The sequence below is a fragment of the Panulirus ornatus genome, chromosome 32 (assembly GCF_036320965.1).
Source record: "Panulirus ornatus isolate Po-2019 chromosome 32, ASM3632096v1, whole genome shotgun sequence".
Lineage (NCBI taxonomy): Eukaryota > Metazoa > Arthropoda > Malacostraca > Decapoda > Palinuridae > Panulirus > Panulirus ornatus.
Genome location: NC_092255.1, coordinates 25,930,773 through 25,955,827, shown reverse-complemented (window position 1 = coordinate 25,955,827; position 25,055 = coordinate 25,930,773). Strand labels below are relative to the sequence as shown.

Here is a 25,055-nt window from a genome sequence, read left to right as displayed (position 1 = left end):
TCTAACATAGTTCAAGATTATAGAATTTGGGAGCATTCTATTAATTTCTGTGATAGTAGGAGGTTATGACTGACAGTTGTATATGAATCAAACATGAAATAATCTTAAATTGTTCATTGTTTGTATCCTACTGTCTCTTAACTGCATGAAAGTATCAACTGAAAATATTGATTTTATGCAATGAGAATTCATATTTTTTTACACTATAATTTTCTATATATTCTCTAAGCAATGTATATAAAGAGGACATACACATCTGAGATCTGTTAAAAGTTTATAAGATGAGTCTGGTAAAGTTATAAAGTATTTTTAGAATATACAGTATGCTGAAAACTCTTACAGATGTAAATAGTTTGGAAATTTTGAATAATGTGGTTTTCTGTCACTGTAAGTCAGAGATGGTTTTGTGACATTACCTCAGATTTTTGGCGTTTCCTCAGATGGTGAAGGGATGAAAGTAACAGGAGTTACAATGAGTATACATATCAGCAAGATTTTAGTGTATAAGATTTTAAACTGTTAGTGCTGTTATATGCAGAAGATGCCATTCTCTATGGCAGTCTGTACAGAGATGCAGACCATGGTATATGTTTGCAGAAACATGTGTACTACCTATTTGTTTATATCTCTGATGCCTGTTCCCTCCTGGAAATTCCCTTAAGGAAGTGGCCATGGCAGTAGAGGCTCTGTAATGGTGAACTCCAGTGCCACTTTTTTTTAGCCTTTAGTGCTTTACCATTAACAGATACACTTATTATCCTATTACTCAGCCTAAGCATCCCCTTCCCTGGAGCTCATGGAGCACTCAGGAGGCTTGATAAGTTCACTGGTTAGGACCTCAAGTCAAAAAGTTTTGTAATGTGTATTTCTGTTTGAGGTGAGCACGTATTTATGATATTTCAAAATTTTGTTTACTGAGGTTGGCAGCACTGGGCATTCAGTTCAAAAATGGAAATTTTGTGACTCCCAATTTTTGTTATACTCCTAAGAATTGTTACAGTCAGACTTAAGGTCCCAAAGATATATCATTCAGGACCTCTTCCTCCTTGCATATGCACAGTCACACACTCACACACTTGTGCAGGGGAGAATTCATCAGTTTCATTTATACTAATAGGTGAAAATAATGTGGGTAAGTAATCTGTGAGATATTAGTGACACATAAGAAATCACTTTTGACTGACAGACATGAACCTGTCGGAAAAAAGCACAGGAAATCCAGACTAGAGTGAGAAAGCTGCTTTCCATGGAAGAGTTAAAAATGAGTTGTTGGCTCACTTAAAGAGCCAAACCTTATTCAAAAAAGAAAAGCAAACTTGTTAAATGAAAAAATGTAAATCAAAGACTACAAAGCCTCTTGGCTCGCTAAGAGAGTAAAGGGACAAGAGATGAGTGTCATGCTGAAAAACCAATATGAATCAATGTTCTGTGTACCAAAAATCACCTCTGAGGTAAAAGACTAAGCTGAAGTGCTTCGAGAGTGTCATTCAGAACATGTCCCTGCATTTTGCTTCAGGGCTAGGCTTACAGACTAATAGTTTCAAGTATAGATTACTGCTGCTTACTCATGATTCTGTTCTGATTAAATGAAATCATGTATTTAGAAAGTGCACAAAGGTCATTCGGAATGTGCACTGATGCTGCAAATTATCTGAACTACTGAGAATGACTGAAATCACTGAGGCTGAACACTATGTAATGCAGATGGGAGAGGTGTATCATTATTTGCCTTTGGATAATACTGTGAGGCATGATCCCCACCCTACACTCTCCACTGGCAATGCTGGCATGTAAGACTAGAATATTGCCACTGAAATCAAAAGGTGTTATAAGTACAAGAGAAAGCACCTTGAACATTTGGCACCCAAGTTTGTAGTGTTCATTAGAAAGATCTAAAAGGGCCCAGGGTAAGTATATTCAAAGTGAACCAAACATGTCAGGCTGGTTATTTAGTCCTAAGGGTCATGACCTTCAGCAACTTGGTTAACCAACATTATAACTCAGCAGCTTGGATGCAGTCAGAGTATTGGGGATAGAAGACCACCAAAAACCCTTGTAGGTAAACACATTAGAAAAAGTGAATGTTAGATACATGTGAACACTTGATGATAGGTATGCAATGGTGTGAGTGAAGAGGAGATGGCAGGAAGAAACCCAAGCAATCTACTAGAAACTTTGCAGCAACAGGTATAAACTAACACTCGAAACCATTGTACTGTTGCTCTTACAACTGGCCTCCTTTCACCACAAAAATGTGTAGATAGTTAGATGTATGGTAAATTGAAATATGGATATTAAACACAGCACTGTTGTCAAATCACAAATTTCATTAAAAGTATGTAATGGAAGATTGTTAACTGGCAAAGTAACCCATGAAGATAAAGAAAATATTTGAGTTTTTAGAGGACCCCAAGAAAAAGACAAAATGGAGTATATTGTGGAAGCATTTTAAAAATGACTTTGTATTGTATAGTGAAAATATATGACCTGTTGAATGGCAAGGGTGCAGTGCACGTAATATGAAAGAAACCAATTATCCTGATAGATTAAAAGCTCTAAGGAGATGCCAAATTCATTAAAAGCACTAAGGGGATGCCTAATTCATTAGAAGCTCTAAGGAGATACCTAATTAATTTCACAAGTTCTTTGCCCGTGAGTTTACTTCCATGGGTGTAGAAGAAAACCTGTAATACCAGTTGCACAAGTTATATTGTTTGAATAGTGTTTGTAATGAAAAAATATATTCTGCTGTTCTTTTCTTTATTGTTTACCAGATGCAGAGCTTACTCTGTAGTAGTAGTATAAATTGGTATTTACCTATTTGTACTGTATGGGGAAGAGTTTTGCACTTGTGGGGTACCATCACTTAAACATTCTCTGCTATCATACAGCTTCTTGAATTTATGTATACTGTATGCATTAACCATGTCATCAGTCATTCTATTCCATTCCTTCACCATTACTTCTTTACATCTTTTTTAACAAGTTTCATGCTTAATTTCATACTATGTCATCTAGTTGTCCTGTCCCTACATCTTTTTAAGGACTGTCCACTTTTTACATCATCATTCTGGTTTACTCTCTAGAGTTTATGGTAAGGTCACCCCTCACTCGTCTCTTTTACAAGGCGGGAAAATTTAAGGTTTCTAGCCTTTACATCTAACTCAGCTCTCTTAATTCTGATAAGATCTTTGTTGCCCTCCTCTGGACCTTCTTTGTCAATTCTTTGTGCCTCTTTAGGGTGTGGTGACCAAATTTGAGGAGCATATTGTAATATTAGCCTCTTGAAGGATATTGTTAATTCTTTGTGCCTCTTTAGGGTGTGGTGACCAAATTTGAGGAGCATATTCTAATATTAGCCTCTTGAAGGATATCAGCAGCTTGCTATATAATTCTTTATCCGTATACTGTGCGTGAAAGCTCTTTTAATGTTTGCCAGCAAACAATTTTTCTCCATAACTGCTCTCTGATGTGGGACTCTTGTGACAGGATAGGGATGATGTCAACTCCCAATTCCTTCGTGTATATTAGATTCTCAAGCATATTTCCTCCTAGAATAATTATATTGAGTCCTTCTTTCTCTTTGTCTCATCCTAATTCTTTTTATTTGCTTGGTTTGAATTTTATCAACCATATATCTGATATCCTCTGTTCTGAGGATTTTCAGTGTACTTAGTTGATAGTATTAATTAGTGAAGAATAATCATTTGCTAAGTTTATAGTAGTTGTCCATTAATGCATATTTTTTTTTTTGTTTTTGTCTGTTTCAGGTGACATGACTGCAGAGGAACTCTTCAATATGTTCTTTGGTGGGGGCTACCCTGGTGGCAGTGTGTATGTGCGGCGAGGAGGTCGGTGGGAGCGAGCAGGCGGTCCAGGTGGTCGAAGTTACAGTGGGCATCAAGGACACCAGCATCAGACTCCCCATGCAGAACAGTCCAACCTGTCTGTATTTCTACAATTGATGCCACTCCTCCTCATCCTTCTGTTGTCCTTAGCATCATCCCTACTATCATCAGATCCTGCTTATTCGCTGTCGCCAACCAGGTTGATTGTCTTTCTGTTTTTTTGTAAATATTTCTTAATTAGGTAATATGTCATCAACCTGTCTCTAGTATGCACATAGCTTTTGTATGTTGAATGATTTTTTTTATGATTGTACAGCATCACAGAGTGATTGAGTGAGGTTTCTTCGTATGCATAAGAATATCTAGTTAATTTTGTTTTGTTTCACTTATACTCATTTTTTTCTGTCTCGAACTTTTTTTCACTTTCTTTCACAGTTTAGAACAAGGTTGCATCACATAGATTATTAGATTCATTATATAGGTGATGGTGCAGATTGAAACATGTTTCTTTTTCAGTGTATATTTGGAACTAATAATAGTTTTGCTATTTTAGGAACAGGACCCTTATAATTACGATAAAATTAGCATCCCATTTTGTGGACATTTACAAACAAGTGTTACCTGGCTTGAATATTCAAGTTGAACAGTCCTGTGACAAAGCTTGTTTTGTATTTGATACATATCAGACATGATCAAAATTTTTTTCAGTATAAGTATTAGCCATCATATATGCATCTTTCTGTGCAATAAAAAGTTGCATATGAGTAAGCATTTATGCCTGATCTCTTTAGTGGATGTTTTTCATAAAGTGTTATTACCCATTCATGTTGTTTGTGTGGGGTTTCTTTTTTGCTGATTTAATCCACTGAGGGATATTTCCCATGTATCAACCAGAAATACACAAGCTAAGCTGAGAGCCTTTATAAGAAGAATTTTTGTAAAGATAGATGCATCTTTCTGTCTCCTTTTAAGTCAGTTTTATTAGGTATAATCAGCAAAGGCTTTTTGGTGCGATTTTGTATCAAACTAGGCATGACCTTAGACATTAGGCAGAGATAGTGTGGTATTTTCTCCCTTTTGGTACTACTTGTCATACTATGGCTTGAATTTTCCTGAGAGAATACCACTTCAGTGATAGCAGTGTCTTCAGATATTAACTTGATAATGACTTGGGGCCTTTGATAGGATACATTCATATTTAGAGGTGTGCAAATTAGTTTTAGTAATCTCCCTTTGTTATAGAGTTACAGGATGATAGAATCTGGTTTTGTTAATGTACATGAGCTAGAGAATGGATATCTTCAAATAGAATAAATTTTTGTTTGTTCCTAACACTGCTGGCATTCTGTCCACAAATAGACAATCTCTCCTTGTCATACATAATGCTTTACAATACTTAACTCACGCAGTTCATTCTTTGTAACTTTATTTTCCTATGGTGTACACTATGTGCTAGCCCAGCCTTTTGGCAAAATGGTAGAAGCAGTAGATAGTGGTAATAGGTAGGAATGTTTGGGTTGGAGCTTTATGTAGAAGCAGTAGGGAGGAACATTAGGTAGGAGCATTTGGTAGATGTAGTAAGAAGGAATCATTCAGTAGGAGCCTCTGCAAACAGAGCAGTAGCGTTGCCCCCTGACACTGGCCTGTTAAGGGTGGGGCACTTAAAGGCTAAGAAGCAGTGCTTGAGTTCATTAGTCATGGAGACTCTGTTACTGTGGCCACCCTTTTTGAGGGAGTTTCAAGTAGGGAACAAGCATAAGAGACACAGATAGATAGATAGGTAGACCTAACACTACTTAACTGAGTAGGTGGACATTAAAGAAAATACCATGCTTTAATATAGTTGTTAGGAAGTCAGCTGCATCCACTGAGTGGGATCATAGGTCAAGAAGTGTGGTGATGTTATGTTGAGTGAGTGCAGGACTGTTAAGGTGTAAGTGTTAAGTGCCTTCGGTATGGGAGCTGCTTTGAGCAAGAGTGGGTCTGTGATATGTTGACTAGGTATTTGTAATGTTGGTGCAGTGGATGGTGTCCAGATCACAGACTAGAAAGCATAACTTTCACCTGTGGGAGTGTAGTTTCAGGTATGTGTATGTCTGATGGAATGGAATTTAGGATTAAGTTGGAAAGGCAGTTGTTTAGCGATTGTTAAGTCATCATGGTGTGTATGTGTTTACAAGGAGCCATGTTTGTTGAGGGAGATGGGGATCCTTATCATTTCTACTTAACTGAGTGCCAAACTTATTGAAAGTATGATTGTATTGGGAGCAGTGCTGTTTGGTTTTGTGGACATTGAATGCAAATAGTTGCTGATAACTAAATAAAGCATGAGATGGTGAAAAATATATGTTTAACAGTCTCCTTATTGGTCTTCCTAGGTTAGTCAGACCCAGAAAAAAAAAAGGTTCACATGCTCTGCCAGTACATGATGAAATTTTGCCCTGGAGACATGTTTTCTTGCTTCCTGGCAAGATTGCTAGCCTCTTCCTCCTGGGACACCTTCTTAGGATCCATGATTAGTCACTGGTAGAGGAAAAATATCACCTGGAAGAGAAACAGATAAAATATCACTAAACTCAAGGACATTGAATAAAAGTTGCATCCCTTCTCTCTTAGATCATGGGGCTTCTGAGCCACAAATTATGTCATCTAAATTCTAAGACTTGTATTATTCTGCTAGACATGCAATATCCTTACCGTAAGTGAGTTCAGTAATAGGATTTTTTCCAAACTCAAAACCTGATACATGACAGTTGTATCCCACACTACACATTTCTTGCAAAATTAGACTCTTCTCTTGTGGTACCCATGGTTTATAAGTGGTTTGGGACAAAGCCTGCAGCTCTGGTACTTAAGAGCCTTATGTAAGCAGCACTTCACTGTCTTTGCTGACACATCACTGAGCAGTCTAGGGTTTTTTCTTTTAATTCTTATGCCCTCAAGCATGGATCTACATCCACTTGATGTTTAAGAACATCTGTAGTATGCAGAGATTTTCTGGCCTTTCTAGAGCATTTCAAATGGGTCAGTATAACAGTGCCACTGCTATGATTTAATTTCTTCACCCATCATTATATTGATCTCAGGCTCTCTTAGTGGTAATAATAGACATTTCTTAAAGTAGCTTATTTTCCATGTAAAGTGCTGCTGTAGAAGCTGTTTTGTCATTTGTGAATATTTCCAACATAGCAGGTGGTAGGAGTATGAAAGGAGAAAAAACAATGAAGAGCCAGGGCATTAGTTTGTAGCACAACATAGCAGTCTCACCTCCTACAACAGCTACCAAGATGGGTTCATGTGGTATGCCGGTACATTGCATAATTGTCACTGCTCCCTAGAGGGCTCCAACTTCACTTTAGGGAAGGTGTCAGCCAGGGAAGATGGGAGGATGGTAGGCTTCCCACTTGTTTCTCCTGGCAACCATATCAAATTCATTACCTTAATGGAAATTTGTTAAAGTGAAAGTTTGTGTGGTGCTTATTAGCATATTATTCAGTAGTTCCTCTCAAAACATAGTCATTACATTTACAAAATTAAGGTGTCCGTTTTTGTAGTCAGTTATGTGATTAAAGTATGGAATACAACAGAAAGCAGCACTTTTCTTATTTCCAGGTCTTGGTATCATACCTGTGTATATAATTTTTTTTCTGTCCCTATTTCACCAGTATATTACATAGTCTGACATTCTTATAAGGTGATATACATACAGCTGTGTCTTAGTTTGTACCTTAACCCTTTAACTCCTGAGTTAGGCTTCCTTTCTGACCTTGTGCATCTCAGTTTTTCAAGTTTTATAAAAGAAAAAAAGGTTTTGATTATAATTTCAGAGATGTTCACATAACAATGAGAAAAATAACTTCAGAAATATGTTTTTTGACTACGTTTGCATGTGTAGAGGTTTTGTAGACATTTCACTACAACATGCTAAAAAGTGAAGGAGTAAGGCTTGAGTGTCAAGTAAGTTGCCGCCATGCATTTATTTATTGTTTAACGTACCTTCACCAAAAAATTGTCATTATTATGTATGATAAATCTTTTTATAATTGGTGTGATTTATAGATGAATTTATTTAACAGCAAAATCACAAAAGTTTGTGAAATTGCCAGCTGTATCAGTAAGATGCAATGGTGTCACATTCAGTCAGGTGAAACACTTTGTTCTGCATCATCTTTGTCACTCGGCTTTAGGCGCTTGAGGAGTGAGTGTCTTTAGAATTATTATCCCCATGATCTGAAGACAGATTATTATCATAATCAGGTAATCCAGGATTATCTGTCCAGTCCTCAAAGTGTAGCTAAGAGCTGCTCACTTTCCTTCCAAGAAAACTCAAGAGAACATATGCTGTCAGTAGCATAGTTGGAGGATGATGAATTGCAGGTTGAAGTTATTGCACTGGCACCTCAACAGCCACATAAGCCCAGCTGGTGGCTTTTTTTTTTTTCCAGAGGCAAAACTTAGTATGTAAATTTACTTGCATAGATATCCGTGTAGAGGGGTAAGGAGTGAAAGTTGGATATTTTAATGCAGCATTTGCCCAAGTTTTTTGGCAGGTTCCTTCAAGTCCTTTGAAGTTTTCATCATCAGATAGAATTTTTTTTTCGGGGGGTGCATAAATTAATATTTTTCTAGCAGTCAAATGAGAATTTAACTTATGCTGTTTTCTCAAGTAGACATTCAGAATCACAAGCCATTTTATCAGTTTCCTTCTTGTCATAAGCGTGACAGATCCTTTATACCTCTAACCCTTTTATTGATTTATTTTTCATTGCACAAAGAAAAGCATTTTTTTTAAGTATGTCAAAAAAATTCACCTGTAATCACACATACCACTTCATACCAAAACTTGAGACTTCAGTAATAATTCTTTAAGCATCCCAGTTTCTGGCCTCAAAAGTGCATCTCAATTCCACTTCCTTCTCAGGGATATCAAAATGAGATATCTTTTTTCAAGAGAATAAGAGTGCTGTAATGCTTATATTGGTGGTGGGTGCATGCTTTCCCCATGGGAAGATGCATGTGGGGCCACCAGGGATAGGGTATGTCCCAAGGAAATACATGTGACTGTCCATCTGGGTCATAAGAAGGTAATTGAGGACCCAGGCAGCTCCCAGTGACTCATCCTTTGTTTGGGTTACCATCTATGGCCAGTTGACAGATACTGGGATGCTTGTTAGAATCAAATTGCAACTAAAATTTAAGTGTGTAGATTGATGCCAGTAGCACCATACTGTGTAAGCATAACTTGATTTGTGTAGTACCAAAAGGGTTAAGAACAGTGAAAACAACCGATTTCTGGACTTGAACATCATGAAGTGAGAAACTGTGAATTTATGAGTTGGACTTTGTTTCTGTGATGTATAATGGTGACTTTGAAATGTAATTTTTCCTGGTAATCATGACATCAGAAAGGGGGTATCATATTATCATTTTTTGCTTTCAAATATTTGTTAATGAGCCAAACTGAAAATATGTTATCTACATATGATAAAGACATTTGACTAGGAAAAGTCATTGTGGACAATAATGTAGTTTTAAAATATTCTATATAGATTTTCCAGAAAAGGATTTAAGAGGTTTCCCGTGATCTCACCATTCTTTTGTTTGTAATATATTAACTGTGAAACATTTTCCTCTACACAGGTTTGCAAACAGTGAATATTTAGGTTGTTACAGGTGGTTAGGTTCAGTTTAGTGTTTCTTTCAAGTTGAAAGACACTATACTGTATCGGGAGTGTTTCATTTAAAAAGTGAACAATTTCATCAGTGGGACTTTAATGGACAGAGAATATACATAAATGGTAGCACCTGTTCCCCTCGAGAAATCCCTTAATGGGGTGGCCATGGCAAAAGTTTCCCAACTGGTGAAACCAAAGTCATACTGCATATCACTGTTTTGAATAGGTTTTGCATTTTCTTCAGTATATATCCCTCAACAAAGACTGGGTATTTGAGACAAAGACAGTGGATCTTCAGTATATATCCCTCAACAAAGGCAGGGTGTTTGAGACAAAGACAGTGGATCTTCAGTATATATCCCTCAACAAAGGCTGGGTATTTGAGACAAAGACAGTGGTGCATACAAATTAAGTGAGCATAGAGATAAATGTAGTAAGGGCATATGTATTTTGCAAATACGCTTCTGGTTATTCATCTAATGAACATTGATTTACAGGCTTGTGTTTTAATCATCACTTTTGTGCCTATCTGCCCTAATAGCTTCATTTATTTTAATTCCAGTAAGTACAGTGTTCAGCGCACTACTTCCAACTTGGGAGTATCCTACTATGTGAAACCAGATTTTTCAACGGAATATCATGGAAGCATCCGACGATTAGAACAGCATGTAGAAGAAGATTATGTGTCAACTCTTAGGAATGCTTGCTTTAAAGAAAAGAATTATAGTAAGCATCTACTAAGGAAATACTATTATAGCAGTAATATTGTAGATGAATGCATGTCTGAGGAGCTTCAGCAAAATTAGTATTTGGTGTTATAATCATTCATGAGTTACGCATTTTTTTTTTTTATGCTGTTGTTGGCTGGTTATCATTACCAGCAAAAAAAAAAGAAAAAAACAAACACATATAACCCAGAGAACCAGTAACATTGATGAAACTGTATATATAATTCTTTTTTTTTTTTTTTTTTTTTTTTTTTTTTTTTTTTTTTTTTTACTGGCACTACCTCGATGATGTAGGAAACAGCCATCAAGTATGATAAATGAATAAAGGAATGTTACTACTATAGTATTTTTATTAAACTTAATCGCTGTTTCCTGCGTCAGCGAAGTAGTGCCAGGAAACAGACGAAGAATGGCCCATCCACTCAGATATATGCTCACACATTATTTTTTTCATTAGTATTATTATTATGATTATTATCATTATTATTATTGTTATTATTATTATTATTATTATTATTTTTATTATTATTATTATTATTATTATTATTATTATTATTATTATTATTATACTTAATCACCATCTCCCTTGTTAGTGAGGTAGCGCAAGGGAACAGATGAAAGAATGGCCCAACTCACCCACATAGACATGTACATACATAAACGCCTACACGTATTCCCTGCGTGTCGTAAAAGGCGACTAAAAGGGGAGGGAGCGAGGGGCTGGAAATCCTCCCCTCTCGTAATTTTTTTTAATTTTCCAAAAGAAGGAACAGAGAACGAGGCCAGGTGATGATATTCCCTCAGAGGCCCAGTCCTCTGTTCTTAACGCTACCTTGCTAACGCGGGAAGTGGCGAATAGTATGAAAGAAAGAAAGAACATACATATACATTTCAATGTATACATACACAGACATGCACATATATACACATGTATATATTCATACTTGCTGCTTTCATCCATTCCTGTCGTCACCTGCCACACATGAAATAGCATCCCCCCAGCAAGGTAGTGCCAAGAAAAGACAAAAAAGGCCACATTTGTTCACACTCATTCTCTAGCTGTCATGTGTAATGCACTGAAACCACAGCTCCCTTTCCACATCCAGGCCCCACAGACCTTTCCATGGTTTACCCCAGATGCTTCACATGCCCTGGTTCAATCCATTGACAGCACATCGACCCCAGTATGCCACATCATTCCAATTCACTCTATTCCTTTCACGCCTTTCACCCTCCTGTATGTTCAGGCCCCGATTGCTCAAAATTTTTTTCACTCCATCCTTCCACCTCCAATATGGTCTCCTGCTTCTCCTTCTTCCCTCCACCTCTGACACATATGTCATCTTTGTCAATCTTTCCTCACTCATTCTCCCCATGTGTCCAAACCATTTCAACACGCCCTCTTTTGCTCTCTCAACTACACTCTTTATTACCACACATCTCTCTTACCCTTTCATTACTTACTTGATCAAACCCCCTCACACCACATATTGTCCTCAAACATCTCATTTCCAACACATCCACCCTTCTCTTTACAACCCTGTCTATAGCCCATGCCTCACAGCCATATAACATTGTTAGAACCACTATTCCTTCAAACATACCCATTTTTGCTTTCCAAGATAATGTTCTCATTTTCCACACATTCTTCAATGCTCCCAGAACCTTCACCCCCTCCCCCACCCTGTGACTCGCTTCCACTTCCATGGTTCCATCTGCTGCCAAATCCACTCTCAGATATCTAAAACACTTCACTTCCTCCAGTTATTCTCCATTCAAACTTACAGTTTTTCTCCACTCAAACTTACCTCCCAATTGACTTGTCCATCGACCCTACTGTACCTAATAACCTTGCTCTTATTCACATTTACTCTCAGCTTTCTTTTTTCACACACTTTACTAAACTCAGTCACCAGCTTCTGCAGTTTCTCACCCGAATCAGCCATTAGAGCTGTATCATTAGCGAACAACAACTGACTCACTTCCCAAGCTCCCATCCACAACAGACTGCATACTTGCCCCTCTTTCCAAAACTCTTGCATTCACCTCCCTAATATCCTCATCCATAAACAAATTAAACAACCATGGAGACATCATGCACCCCTGCCGCAAACCAACATTCAATGGGAACCAATCACTTTCCTCTCTTCCTACATGTACACATGCCTTACATCCTTGATAAAATCTTTTCACTGCTTCTTACAACTTGCCTCCCACACCATATATTCTTAATACCTTCCACAGAGCATCTCTATCAACTCTATCATATGCCTTCTCCAGGTCCATAAATGCTACATACAAATCCATTTGCTTTTCTAAGTATTTCTCGCATACATTCTTCAAAGCAAACACCTGATCCACGCATCCTCTAGCACTTCTGAAACCACACTGCTCTTCCCCAATCTGATGCTCTGTACATGCCTTCACCTTCTCAATACCCTCCCATATAATTTACCAGGAATACTCAACAAACTTATACCTCTGTAATTTGTGCACTCACTTTTATCCCCTTTGCCTTTATATAATGGCACTATGCAAGCATTCCGCCAATCCTCAGGCACCTCACCATGAGTCATAAGTACATTAAATAATCTTACCAACCAGTGAACAACACAGTCACTGTGTTGTTGATTGATTGGTAATTATATTCAGTGGATGTATGGATCATGGTGAAGTGCCTGAGGATTGGCAGAATGCATGCATAGTGTCAGTGTACAAAGGCAATGGGATAGAAATGTGTGTTCAAACTACAGAGGCATAAATTTGTTTAGTATTCCTGGGAAATTGGCTGTATATATGGGGCTTTGCTTTTCATACATTGTACATGACAACTTGAGAATGTATGTGAATGAATGAGGCCACTCACTGTCTGTTCCTAGTGCTACCTTGTTCTGTGGGAAACTATGAACAAGTGCTAAAGAAGATATGAATATATTTTTTCTTCTTACCTGTTTGCTGTTTCCTGCATTAGCTATTTTACATCAGAAACAGATGATGAAAAGCTCTCATTTGCACACATCCACTGTCCAACTGTGATGTATATAAATCTGTTTATTCATGAGGTTTCAGTCATTTGTATCACAATTTTTGAAGCTCTCTCTCATCTCCTCCTAAGAGTCCTCCCTCTTAGTCACTCCTCCTGACAATCACCCATATATTGTAGTCTAACTTTCATTCTCACCCATGTCAGTCTTGAACTCATTTCCTTAACTCTTTAACACATTTTTAATTTTTTTCATTCGATCTGCCTCCCACTCCTTTGCTCTCATCATCACATTAACCTCAGACTTTGACTGTTGAACATTTTCAAGTTATTTTTTCCTCATTCTCTCTAAGATTAGTTTCATTCAGAACCAGAACATCCAGGTTCCTCTCCCTGAACATATTATCTGTCTTTGTCTCATCTTGGTTACATCCTTGCACATTCATACACCTTAGATGTGCCTTTGGGGAGCAATCTTCATTTGTTTTTTCCATCAGTTTCTCTGTAAAGTGACAATACAAGGAGGGAGTGGTATTGGGTCCTGTTAGCACACTGTGCCATTAACACTCCTCTCTACAACCAGGCAGTTATCCTCCCTGGTAGATGCCTGCATACCACTGACTGTTGTACTACAACAGAAATAGAAATATGGATCAAGGAGTTTTGAATAGAAAATTTGAAGTTCCTGTAATAGTAAACAGGGCCATGTCTGTTGAAGATATTCTGTCGTGTGTAGTACTGGCTTCAGTACTGTTTTTGATATTGATATCAAATATAGTATAGACAGTGAAGTAATAGAATGTATAGTCAGATGCCTTGCAGGTGATACCAGAGTCAGCAAAATTATATACTTAGAAGACAAAAGAAAGTGTAAAAATACCTGGCAATAATCTAAGAGTAGGTAGAAGGTAATCTATGGAATAATGGAATTTAGTGGAAATTAATGAGAACGTATAAATTTTGAGTAATTCACAGTATAGTGGTGATGCCTTACACAGGGCCATTACAGAAAGAGATAGAAAGTGAAGCAGACATTAAAGACTAAGGAATCATCGTACATGAGAAATTTGAATTTAATGAACACATTAAAAAAATAGTACTGTTTGTTCAAATACTGAATGGTATGGTATTGGAAGCATTCTTTACAAGGGACAAAAAGGTGATGACATGTTTAGCATTTTATTTAGATGTAAAGTTGACCAGTGCTGCAGTGTATGATCATCACCCAAACAGGTGGAAATAAACTAGCTGATGTCCAAGAACACTTTACAAGCAGAATTAAAAGAGTGGAACAGCTGTACTACGTTGAAAAACTAAAAGAACTGTAACTATACTGCCCTAAATGATGAAGGGAAAGATCCGTGATAATCATTGGTGACAGCAGGTGGAGGGTTAAAGAGAACATATTAGAACTGAAAACCTCACATAAGGAAAGAAGAGTGATTATAGATATACAAATGTACACAAAATTTATTGAAAAGACAGCAAAAATGCTACACAGTAACCCTGAAATGAAAATTGAATGAATAACTGAAGGGAGTACCAGCTTACCCCAGGACAGACAACTATATCTCATGGTTGACATTGGAAAACAGCAGTATTACAAAACAAACATGACCTGGGGTGAACAGTATGTGCTAGCCCAGCCTCAAACAAAATCTTGTCATAAGCGTAATAAGCATAATGTCACTGCTCTCTTTCTCTCTCTCTCAGTATGCACTAGCCCTGCCTCATGGCAAAAATCTCATCATAGGTACTTCTAGGTTGGTAAGTATTCTATTTCTCTTCCCCACCTACCTTCAAGCTCCAGTTGATCACCCTAGGAACAAAAGTTTATTGAAAAGTTAATTTAGATAACCAAGAGATTCATCAATATAGATGTGCATTGCAAATAATTTTATCTTCTTTACAGAGGAAAATATGTTATGGAGGGCTCGGTCCTTTGGTGATCCACAGATGTTTAAGAGGGCCCAAGAACTTCGAACCCCATCTTGTGATTCATTACAGGGTCTTTATAATTAAGGCTCTATTCCAGCATAGCCTAAAGTCATATAAAAGGCTTCACTGCAGCCTGTCCTGGTTGGTAGATCCAAAACTTAATCTTATCTGGTTGGCCACTTTACAATGTTAAATTTTATTTGAGCTTAACCCATATTTACCATTAAAATAGTTTAATAGTACAGAATTTTATCCTAAAAGAATCATCGTCTTTAACATTGTTTGAAAATAAGGTATACTTCTGGTCTGTCCAAATAAGGAGCTTCTGCCTTCAAAGTTTCTATTTCAGTTTTGTATTTACTTCGTGTTTGCAACCTCATTAGATCTGTAACATTATAACTTACAAGGTCTGTCACTTATTTTGGTTAGCAGAATTAGTTTCTTCTGTCATCTGGTGTACCTCATGCCAAATTTACCAGATGGAAAGGAACTGGGTAACAACTTTGTCTGGAAAGACATTTAACAGCCTAACAGTACTGAATTCTGGTGACTTGAGCTTTGCAAATACATTTTGATTACACTAGTTTTTATGCTCTGTAGTTAGCATGTTTAGCATGATGCCCATGCACATTGTGCCACACCCTTTCGTGAATAGACTCATTCTCTCTACTAAATGTATTTCATTCATTATCAGGTTTATGGTTGCATTTTCTTACATTATTTCTGTTTGATCATATCTATTCAATTATCTTTATCATTTTCCTTTGTCAGAATTAGTATTTTTGTTTCTTAGTAAATTCATAGATGTTTTTACTCTGTCTTTATATTATTTCTTGTTGTGATATCCATTTTAGCAAATTTCTTGCCATCCTTGTGTGTTCTCTGTGTACTTAAATGTCTTTCGACTTTTTAGTGAGTTGTGACACTTTTAAGTGCTTAGAGTTTTCCTTTCATTGCTGCCTCTACCACTTCAGGGATTTGCTGTAGACTCCCAATTTCATTTAAAATGGGTCATTTCATTGAATTACCAGAATTATGAGATATTTTTAGCTTATTCTGTCCATATGTTTATTTGTCTTGCAAAGACTTTTCATACACTCAAACTTAGATGACATGGAAGTAGTTTCCAAGTACTGCATTTGCTTTATACCTTTGTGCAGACTGTTTTGGGAGACTAATTAAGTTGTGCTTAGGTTAAAGAAATATACATGCCAACTTGGTAAATACAAATAAGGGAGTTGCCTTTAGTATGCATTGAATTGAAAGATTGTCCTAAGGACTATCTCATTGACCACATCCACATTACATTCCTGTTGAATAGATTGTTAGTTTTTCATTTTAGTGCATTCATGCAGTTGTTACTTTTTCATTATTCTCTGTAATTTTGATTATTCAGTCTGCACATCAGTAACAGTGTTTGTTTGGAATTATGTGAGCTTGACCCATATTTACCATAAAAGTGGTTTATTAGAGTGAGATTGTCAAAGCTGTTGATAATTCTGGATATCTGTATTAGATCACCTCAACTTTTCCCCTCTTTAAGCCAAATAATTGTAAGTTGTTTAGTCTTAACCTTTCCTTTTCAAAGCTAAATTAATTTAAGTCATTTAGTCAGCTCCTGTAGGATTTGTTTCTCGGTCTGGGAGTCATCATGGTAGCTTGCATCTGCACTCTCCACTCTGTTTTTTTTTCAAGAAGGGTGAAATGTACTGTGAAAAGTAATTTGCCAATGGGTTGGATGTAAATTGAAAGGTGTTGTTTGACATAGTTTTAAACCTTGATGAGTATAGAACTACTATAAGAAATGGTGAAACATTGTATTATTAAAGGAAAAGAATATCTGACTCATTAAGAATATGATGGATTTTTTTTTAAACCTTTCATAACTATGAGCTCATTCATTTGTCATTTGAGCATGTAGTTTAATTCTCAAATGGCATAACTGAAACTTCACACTTTGAGCTTTCACAGATCAGGTGCTCCCAATGTAGAGGTATATGTCTGCTGAGTGCTCATTGGAAAGTGTATGGCTGAGTTATGACTTGGAGTATAATATGGTGCATGAAGCAGCTTATGAGGGAGGAGCATTGTGATTGCAGAATTGGTAAAGATTGCATGGATCAGATGTTTGCTGTGAAGAATGTGTTAGAGAAGTACTTATAGAAAAGATTGACTTGTTTGTCATGACTATGAACCTAGAAAGGTGCATATATTTGGTTGACATTCCTAATGGAAAGTGTTAAGGATGCATTGTGGTTGCAGATGTAGTAAAGAAAGTGTGAGTCAGAAGTTTGCTTTGAAGAATTTGAGGGATAAGTACCGGGAAAAGGTTGACTTATTTGCTATAACTATGAATCTAGAAGTGTGTGATAAGTTTGTTAGATATTCCTTATGGAAGGTACTAAGGATACATGGGGCAAGTTGAAAGCGACTAATTGCAGTGAGGAATTTTTCTTTGAAAGTAGAGTATGTGTTAGAGTTGGAAGTGAAGAAGTTGTGTGGTTTTCCAGGTGAAGGTGGATTGTTTCAAGAATGTGGTATGTCTCCAAAACTTTAATTTGTATGTATATGCATGGGTGGTGAGGGATGTACATGCAAGGGTCTTGGTGCAAAGAAAAGATATGTATTACACTAGAGATAGGTAGGCATGGGAAGTTTATCATATGTGTTTGCAGATGGCCTGGCTTTGGTGATGGATTCCAAAGAGAAACTTTAGAGGCTTGTGACAGCTTGAGGGTGTGTTTAAAAGAATAAAATTGTAGGTTAATGAGAACCAAAGTAAGCCAGTGAGGTGTTGTAGGGGGAAATGACAGGATCATTTGAGTGTGAGTTTGATTAGGGAGGACTTAAGAGAAAGTGGAGTACTTTAAGTACCTGGAAGTGAACATGGCAGTAGATGGAACCATGGGAGCTGAGATGAACCACGGAGTGGAAGAATGAACTAAGGTCATGGATGAATTGAGAAGTTTGTGGAAGCTAAGGTTGCTAAGAGCAAAATGGGAATGTTTAAAGGTACAAAATTCTTGAGGACTCAGTATAGTATGGAAGCAAGACATTGGTCTTAAGTGCAAAGGATAGAAAGAGGTAGGATGTTCCAGAAATTAAATGCCTGATAATGTTATGAGGTGAGTTAATCATGTAAGAGGTGTTGATATCAGAAAGGTGTGTTACTGAATTTTTGTTTGAATGAGAGGGTTAACCATGTTATGCTGAAATGATATTGGCATATTGGGAGTATGACTGAAGAATGGGTTTCTGTGTCAGAGTCATAGGGAATGATGCATTGATGACTGAGGAAGAGATGCTAGAATGGATTAATGGAGCCTTAGGGTATCTGTGCCTGAACATTCAGGAAGATAAGATGTTTATTGATTGAAAAGGAGAACTGTATGGTGTGTGGGGATGGATGTTATGTTAACGGGCTGAAATAGACTTTATGACATGTTAAACTGTGGGAATGGTCTGTGAGACTTGGTTTCAGATAAAAAATTTTGATTTTGGTTCATTATATGTGACCAACTCTTAACTGGACTTTTGGAAATGAGCCTGTAGTTTGCATGTTTCTGACACTACATGGCTAAGGCAAGAAAGGCACTCAGGTAAAAGAAATGATGATATATGGTATTTGTTCATGGAGGTGGAGGGGTAGTCACTAAATAATATAAATTATTTGGCCTCATCGCTGAATTTTTTTTAAGTTTCTTATATTTTTCAGTCAGAATTGATTATCTTATGTTTTGCATATCCAGTCCTCTTCATTCCTATGTTAAACTGGATGATCAAGCTTTCTCTGTGTATGGAGAGAAAGAGTCTTTAGTATTAGGCTTTTTTAGAATCCTTCATTTTTTGAAACTGACTTAATCAGTAAAATGAGTTTAAGGAAGCTGTCCTCTCACTATTTTGCAGCTGTTATTTTGGCCACTCCTCTTGTAAGTTATCTGCCTGTGTCCCTGTCACCAAGGCTTGGACCTGTGACCACAGTGCCTGGCTTCTGTTTCCCTTAGTTTCTGTGTGGAGGCCAGCTACACAAGGATTGATTATGATACTTCATTCTTCCATCAGAGAACAAAGCTGTGGAACTCTCTGCTCTCTCATCTTTCCATCTTCTTATGAACTTTCTTTTATAAAAGTTAATTCCATAAAACCACCAATGGATATCTTATTAATTTCTTCATTCTTTAACTTACCCTTTTGTCCTTTCACCCAAGATGGCCATGATCAGAGCATGTTTTTCCTGTTCCATGTTGATCACCATTAAAAAAAGAATAGTATATACTTTTCAAGTCTGTTGAACATAGTGTTATATATATATTTGTTTCATAAGTATTTTGATTATTTAGGAATGCTAAGTTGTGTTAGGTTTCAGTAATAAAAGTTGATGTGCAGAGACATCAAAATGTAATTCTCAGCAGAGTCAAACTTGCTTCATCTTACAGTGTTATCAGGAATATGAAAACACTTGTAGGGATATAGATCCCTACAAGTGTTTTTATATTCCTGATATGTGAGACATTAGGGGAAAGATATCTCCAATTTGAGGAAATTTCATGGATTATCATATAATTGTATGTTCACCTCCTGGCTTGTGGTTATAATCATGATATATGTTAATCTTTATTCATATTTCTTAATACATATGTATATTAGTCAATAATGTTTTTTTCAGTAGTGAAAACTAAAATTGACAATTGTTGATGAGTAATTTTCTCTTCCATTATCTTTTCAGTAAAGAAGTTACTTTCCTGTTTTCTTATAACAGAAATGTTTCTAGTAGTTTGTGAAGCGCTTAATGAACTTCAGTTAACTGAAATATTATATTTATTCTTTCCTTTTCACAGTTCGTCCCAGGAGTACAGTGTATGTGATGTATGTGATCTCCTTTGCTCATACTTATGTACGACTTAACTTTCATCGGGTATTTTTTTTTATGAATTTGGATCAAGTGCCCTTAACTGGTACTTTTTTTTAGAATATTTGAAATATGTTTGATAAATAAAAGGAATTACAGATTATTGTTTTACAGTGCCACTGTTTGGAAAGCAGTGAGAGATGATGTGTAACTGTTTGTCTGTTTTTTGTATGTATTCCTTCACTACCTGAAAGAGTCACACATTAACCTATTCCAATTAGATTTTTTAATGTATGATGATGGATTGTTAGATATAGTATCATAAGGACAAAGCAGTACAGATTACTGATGAACATTAAACCAGAAAGGTGACATTTAAAGCTCTATTTTTTAAACAGATACAGTATTATATTAAACTGTGTTTCAGAAAATGTGTTGAAGGGATTTATATCAGCCATATATTAAGTTTTAAACCTGAATTATTAATGAGTAGATATCCAATACCTGCATCTCTGATTTTGTTTTAAACATTGCTGATCAGATATAGTATATTTGCTAATTGATCTCTTTATCACATTATGGTCTGATCCAATATAAAGACACTATTATAGGAGAAAGGAATAAGATTTCTGTACAAGGAACTGGCTAAAAAAGTGTTGATCATATGATGTGGTGACTGCTCAGGATTGTGATGAATGTGTGGAGTTACCTGAAGTTCATCTGATGCAGTCTCATACACAGTTTTATATGTACAGTATGATAATGACTGTCTTGAATTCACAGTAGCAGCTGATATATTGTGTTTGAATTCTAGTGTTCAACTTACGATTTTGTAAGTAATGATTTTATATATATATATATATATATATATATATATATATATATATATATATATATATATATATATATATATATATATATATATATATATATATATATTTTTTTTTTTTTCTTATTTGGCTTTGTCGCTGTCTCCTGCGTTTGCGAGGTAGCGCAAGGAAACAGACGAAAGAAAATGGCCCAACCCACCCCCATACACATGTATATACATACGTCCACACACGCAAATATACATACCTACACAGCTTTCCATGGTTTACCCCAGACGCTTCACATGCCCTGATTCAATCCACTGACAGCACGTCAACCCCGGTATACCACATCGCTCCAATTCACTCTATTCCTTGCCCTCCTTTCACCCTCCTGCATGTTCAGGCCCCGATCACACAAAATCTCTCTCTCCATCTTTCCACCTCCAATTTGGTCTCCCTCTTCTCCTCGTTCCCTCCACCTCCGACACATATATCCTCTTGGTCAATCTTTCCTCACTCATTCTCTCCATGTGCCCAAACCATTTCAAAACACCCTCTTCTGCTCTCTCAACCACACCCTTTTTATTTCCACACATCTCTCTTATTCTTACGTTACTTACTCAATCAAACCACCTCACACCACACATTGTCCTCAAACATCTCATTTCCAGCACATCCATCCTCCTGCGCACCACTCTATCCATAGCCCACGCCTCGCAACCATACAACATTGTTGGAACCACTATTCCTTCAAACATACCCATTTTTGCTTTCCGAGATAATGTTCTCGACTTCCACACATTCTTCAAGGCTCCCAGAATTTTCGCCCCCTCCCCCATCCTATGATCCACTTCAGCTTCCATGGTTCCATCCGCTGCCAGATCCACTCCCAGATATCTAAAACACTTTACTTCCTCCAGTTTTTCTCCATTCAAACTCACCTCCCAATTGACTTGACCCTCAACCCTACTGTACCTAATAACCTTGCTCTTATTCACATTTACTCTTAACTTTCTTCTTTCACACACTTTACCAAACTCAGTCACCAGCTTCTGCAGTTTCTCACATGAATCAGCCACCAGCGCTGTATCAACAGCGAACAACAACTGACTCACTTCCCAAGCTCTCTCATCCCCAACAGACTTCATACTTGCCCCTCTTTCCAAAACTCTTGCATTCACCTCCCTAACAACCCCATCCATAAACAAATTACACAACCATGGAGACATCACACACCCCTGCCGCAAACCTACATTCACTGAGAACCAATAACTTTCCTCTCTTCCTACACGTACACATGCCTTACATCCTCGATAAAAACTTTTCACTGCTTCTAACAACTTGCCTCCCACACCATATATTCTTAATACCTTCCACAGAGCATCTCTATCAACTCTATCATATGCCTTCTCCAGATCCATAAATGCTACATACAAATCCATTTGCTTTTCTAAGTATTTCTCACATACATTCTTCAAAGCAAACACCTGATCCACACATCCTCTACCACTTCTGAAACCACACTGCTCTTCCCCAATCTGATGCTCTGTACATGCCTTCACCCTCTCAATCAATACCCTCCCATATAATTTACCAGGAATACTCAGGTGGTGTGCAAAGTGAGAGGGTTAGGGAAAATGATTTGGTAAACAGAGAAGAGGTAGTAAAAGCTTTGCGGAAGATGAAAGCCGGCAAGGCAGCAGGTTTGGATGGTATTGCAGTGGAATTTATTAAAAAAGGGGGTGACTGTATTGTTGACTGGTTGGTAAGGTTATTTAATGTATGTATGACTCATGGTGAGGTGCCTGAGGATTGGCGGAATGCGTGCATAGTGCCATTGTACAAAGGCAAAGGGGATAAGAGTGAGTGCTCAAATTACAGAGGTATATATATATATATATATATATATATATATATATATATATATTTTTTTTTTTTTTTTTTTTTTTTTTTTTGCTTTGTCGCTGTCTCCCACGTTTGCGAGGTAGCGCAAGGAAACAGACGAAAGAAATGGCCCAACCCACTCCCATACACATGTATATGCATACGTCCACACACGCAAATATACATACACAGCTTTCCATGGTTTACCCCAGACGCCTCACATGCCCGATTCAATCCACTGACAGCACGTCAACCCCTGTATACCACATCGCTCCAATTCACTCTATTCCTTGCCCTCCTTTCACCCTCCTGCATGTTCAGGCCCCGATCACACAAAATCTTTTTCACTCCATCTTTCCACCTCCAATTTGGTCTCCCTCTTCTCCTCGTTCCCTCCACCTCCAACACATATATCCTCTTGGTCAATTTTTCCTCACTCATTCTCTCCATGTGCCCAAACCATTTCAAAACACCCTCTTCTGCTCTCTCAACCACGCTCTTTTTATTTCCACACATCTCTCTTACCCTTACGTTACTTACTCGATCAAACCACCTCACACCACACATTGTCCTCAAACATCTCATTTCCAGCACATCCATCCTCCTGCGCACCAGCTCTATCCATAGCCCACGCCTCGCAACCATACAACATTGTTGGAACCACTATTCCTTCAAACATACCCATTTTTGCTTTCCGAGATAATGTTCTCGACTTCCACACATTCTTCAAGGCTCCCAGAATTTTCGCCCCCTCCCCCACCCTATGATCCACTTCAGCTTCCATGGTTCCATCCGCTGCCAGATCCACTCCCAGATATCTAAAACACTTTACTTCCTCCAGTTTTTCTCCATTCAAACTCACCTCCCAATTGACTTGACCCTCAACCCTACTGTACCTAATAACCTTGCTCTTATTCACATTTACTCTTAACTTTCTTCTTTCACACACTTTACCAAACTCAGTCACCAGCTTCTGCAGTTTCTCACATGAATCAGCCACCAGCGCTGTATCAACAGCGAACAACAACTGACTCACTTCCCAAGCTCTCTCATCCCCAACAGACTTCATACTTGCCCCTCTTTCCAAAACTCTTGCATTCACCTCCCTAACAACCCCATCCATAAACAAATTACACAACCATGGAGACATCACACACCCCTGCCGCAAACCTACATTCACTGAGAACCAATAACTTTCCTCTCTTCCTACACGTACACATGCCTTACATCCTCGATAAAAACTTTTCACTGCTTCTAACAACTTGCCTCCCACACCATATATTCTTAATACCTTCCACAGAGCATCTCTATCAACTCTATCATATGCCTTCTCCAGATCCATAAATGCTACATACAAATCCATTTGCTTTTCTAAGTATTTCTCACATACATTCTTCAAAGCAAACACCTGATCCACACATCCTCTACCACTTCTGAAACCACACTGCTCTTCCCCAATCTGATGCTCTGTACATGCCTTCACCCTCTCAATCAATACCCTCCCATATAATTTACCAGGAATACTCAGGTGGTGTGCAAAGTGAGAGGGTTAGGGAAAATGATTTGGTAAACAGAGAAGAGGTAGTAAAAGCTTTGCGGAAGATGAAAGCCGGCAAGGCAGCAGGTTTGGATGGTATTGCAGTGGAATTTATTAAAAAAGGGGGTGACTGTATTGTTGACTGGTTGGTAAGGTTATTTAATGTATGTATGACTCATGGTGAGGTGCCTGAGGATTGGCGGAATGCGTGCATAGTGCCATTGTACAAAGGCAAAGGGGATAAGAGTGAGTGCTCAAATTACAGAGGTATATATATATATATATATATATATATATATATATATATATTTTTTTTTTTTTTTTTTTTTTTTTTTTTTGCTTTGTCGCTGTCTCCCACGTTTGCGAGGTAGCGCAAGGAAACAGACGAAAGAAATGGCCCAACCCACTCCCATACACATGTATATGCATACGTCCACACACGCAAATATACATACACAGCTTTCCATGGTTTACCCCAGACGCCTCACATGCCCCGATTCAATCCACTGACAGCACGTCAACCCCGGTATACCACATCGCTCCAATTCACTCTATTCCTTGCCCTCCTTTCACCCTCCTGCATGTTCAGGCCCCGATCACACAAAATCTTTTTCACTCCATCTTTCCACCTCCAATTTGGTCTCCCTCTTCTCCTCGTTCCCTCCACCTCCAACACATATATCCTCTTGGTCAATTTTTCCTCACTCATTCTCTCCATGTGCCCAAACCATTTCAAAACACCCTCTTCTACTCTCTCAACCACGCTCTTTTTATTTCCACACATCTCTCTTACCCTTACGT

At 37.6% G+C, this 25,055-nt stretch overlaps 1 protein-coding gene across 2 annotated transcripts in view; it reads left to right on the top strand.

Moving 5' to 3' along the window:
- LOC139759204 (dnaJ homolog subfamily B member 12) overlaps positions 1-20,179 on the top strand; it is a 31,444-nt gene extending 11,265 nt beyond the window's left edge. Inside the window, exons 5-8 of one of the 2 annotated variants that reach the window (XR_011715016.1) lie at positions 3,771-4,047; positions 10,086-10,249; positions 15,147-15,313; positions 20,011-20,179. Coding sequence is in view for 1 of the 2 variants with exons in the window: in XM_071681271.1 (XP_071537372.1) it covers positions 3,771-4,047; positions 10,086-10,249; positions 15,147-15,256 (551 nt within the window). In the remaining variant the exon portion in view is untranslated. Of the gene's footprint in view, positions 1-3,770; positions 4,048-10,085; positions 10,250-15,146; positions 17,030-20,010 lie in introns of those variants that run through there. The other variant, XM_071681271.1, reaches the window with a different exon arrangement.
- The last annotated feature ends 4,876 nt before the right edge of the window (positions 20,180-25,055 follow it).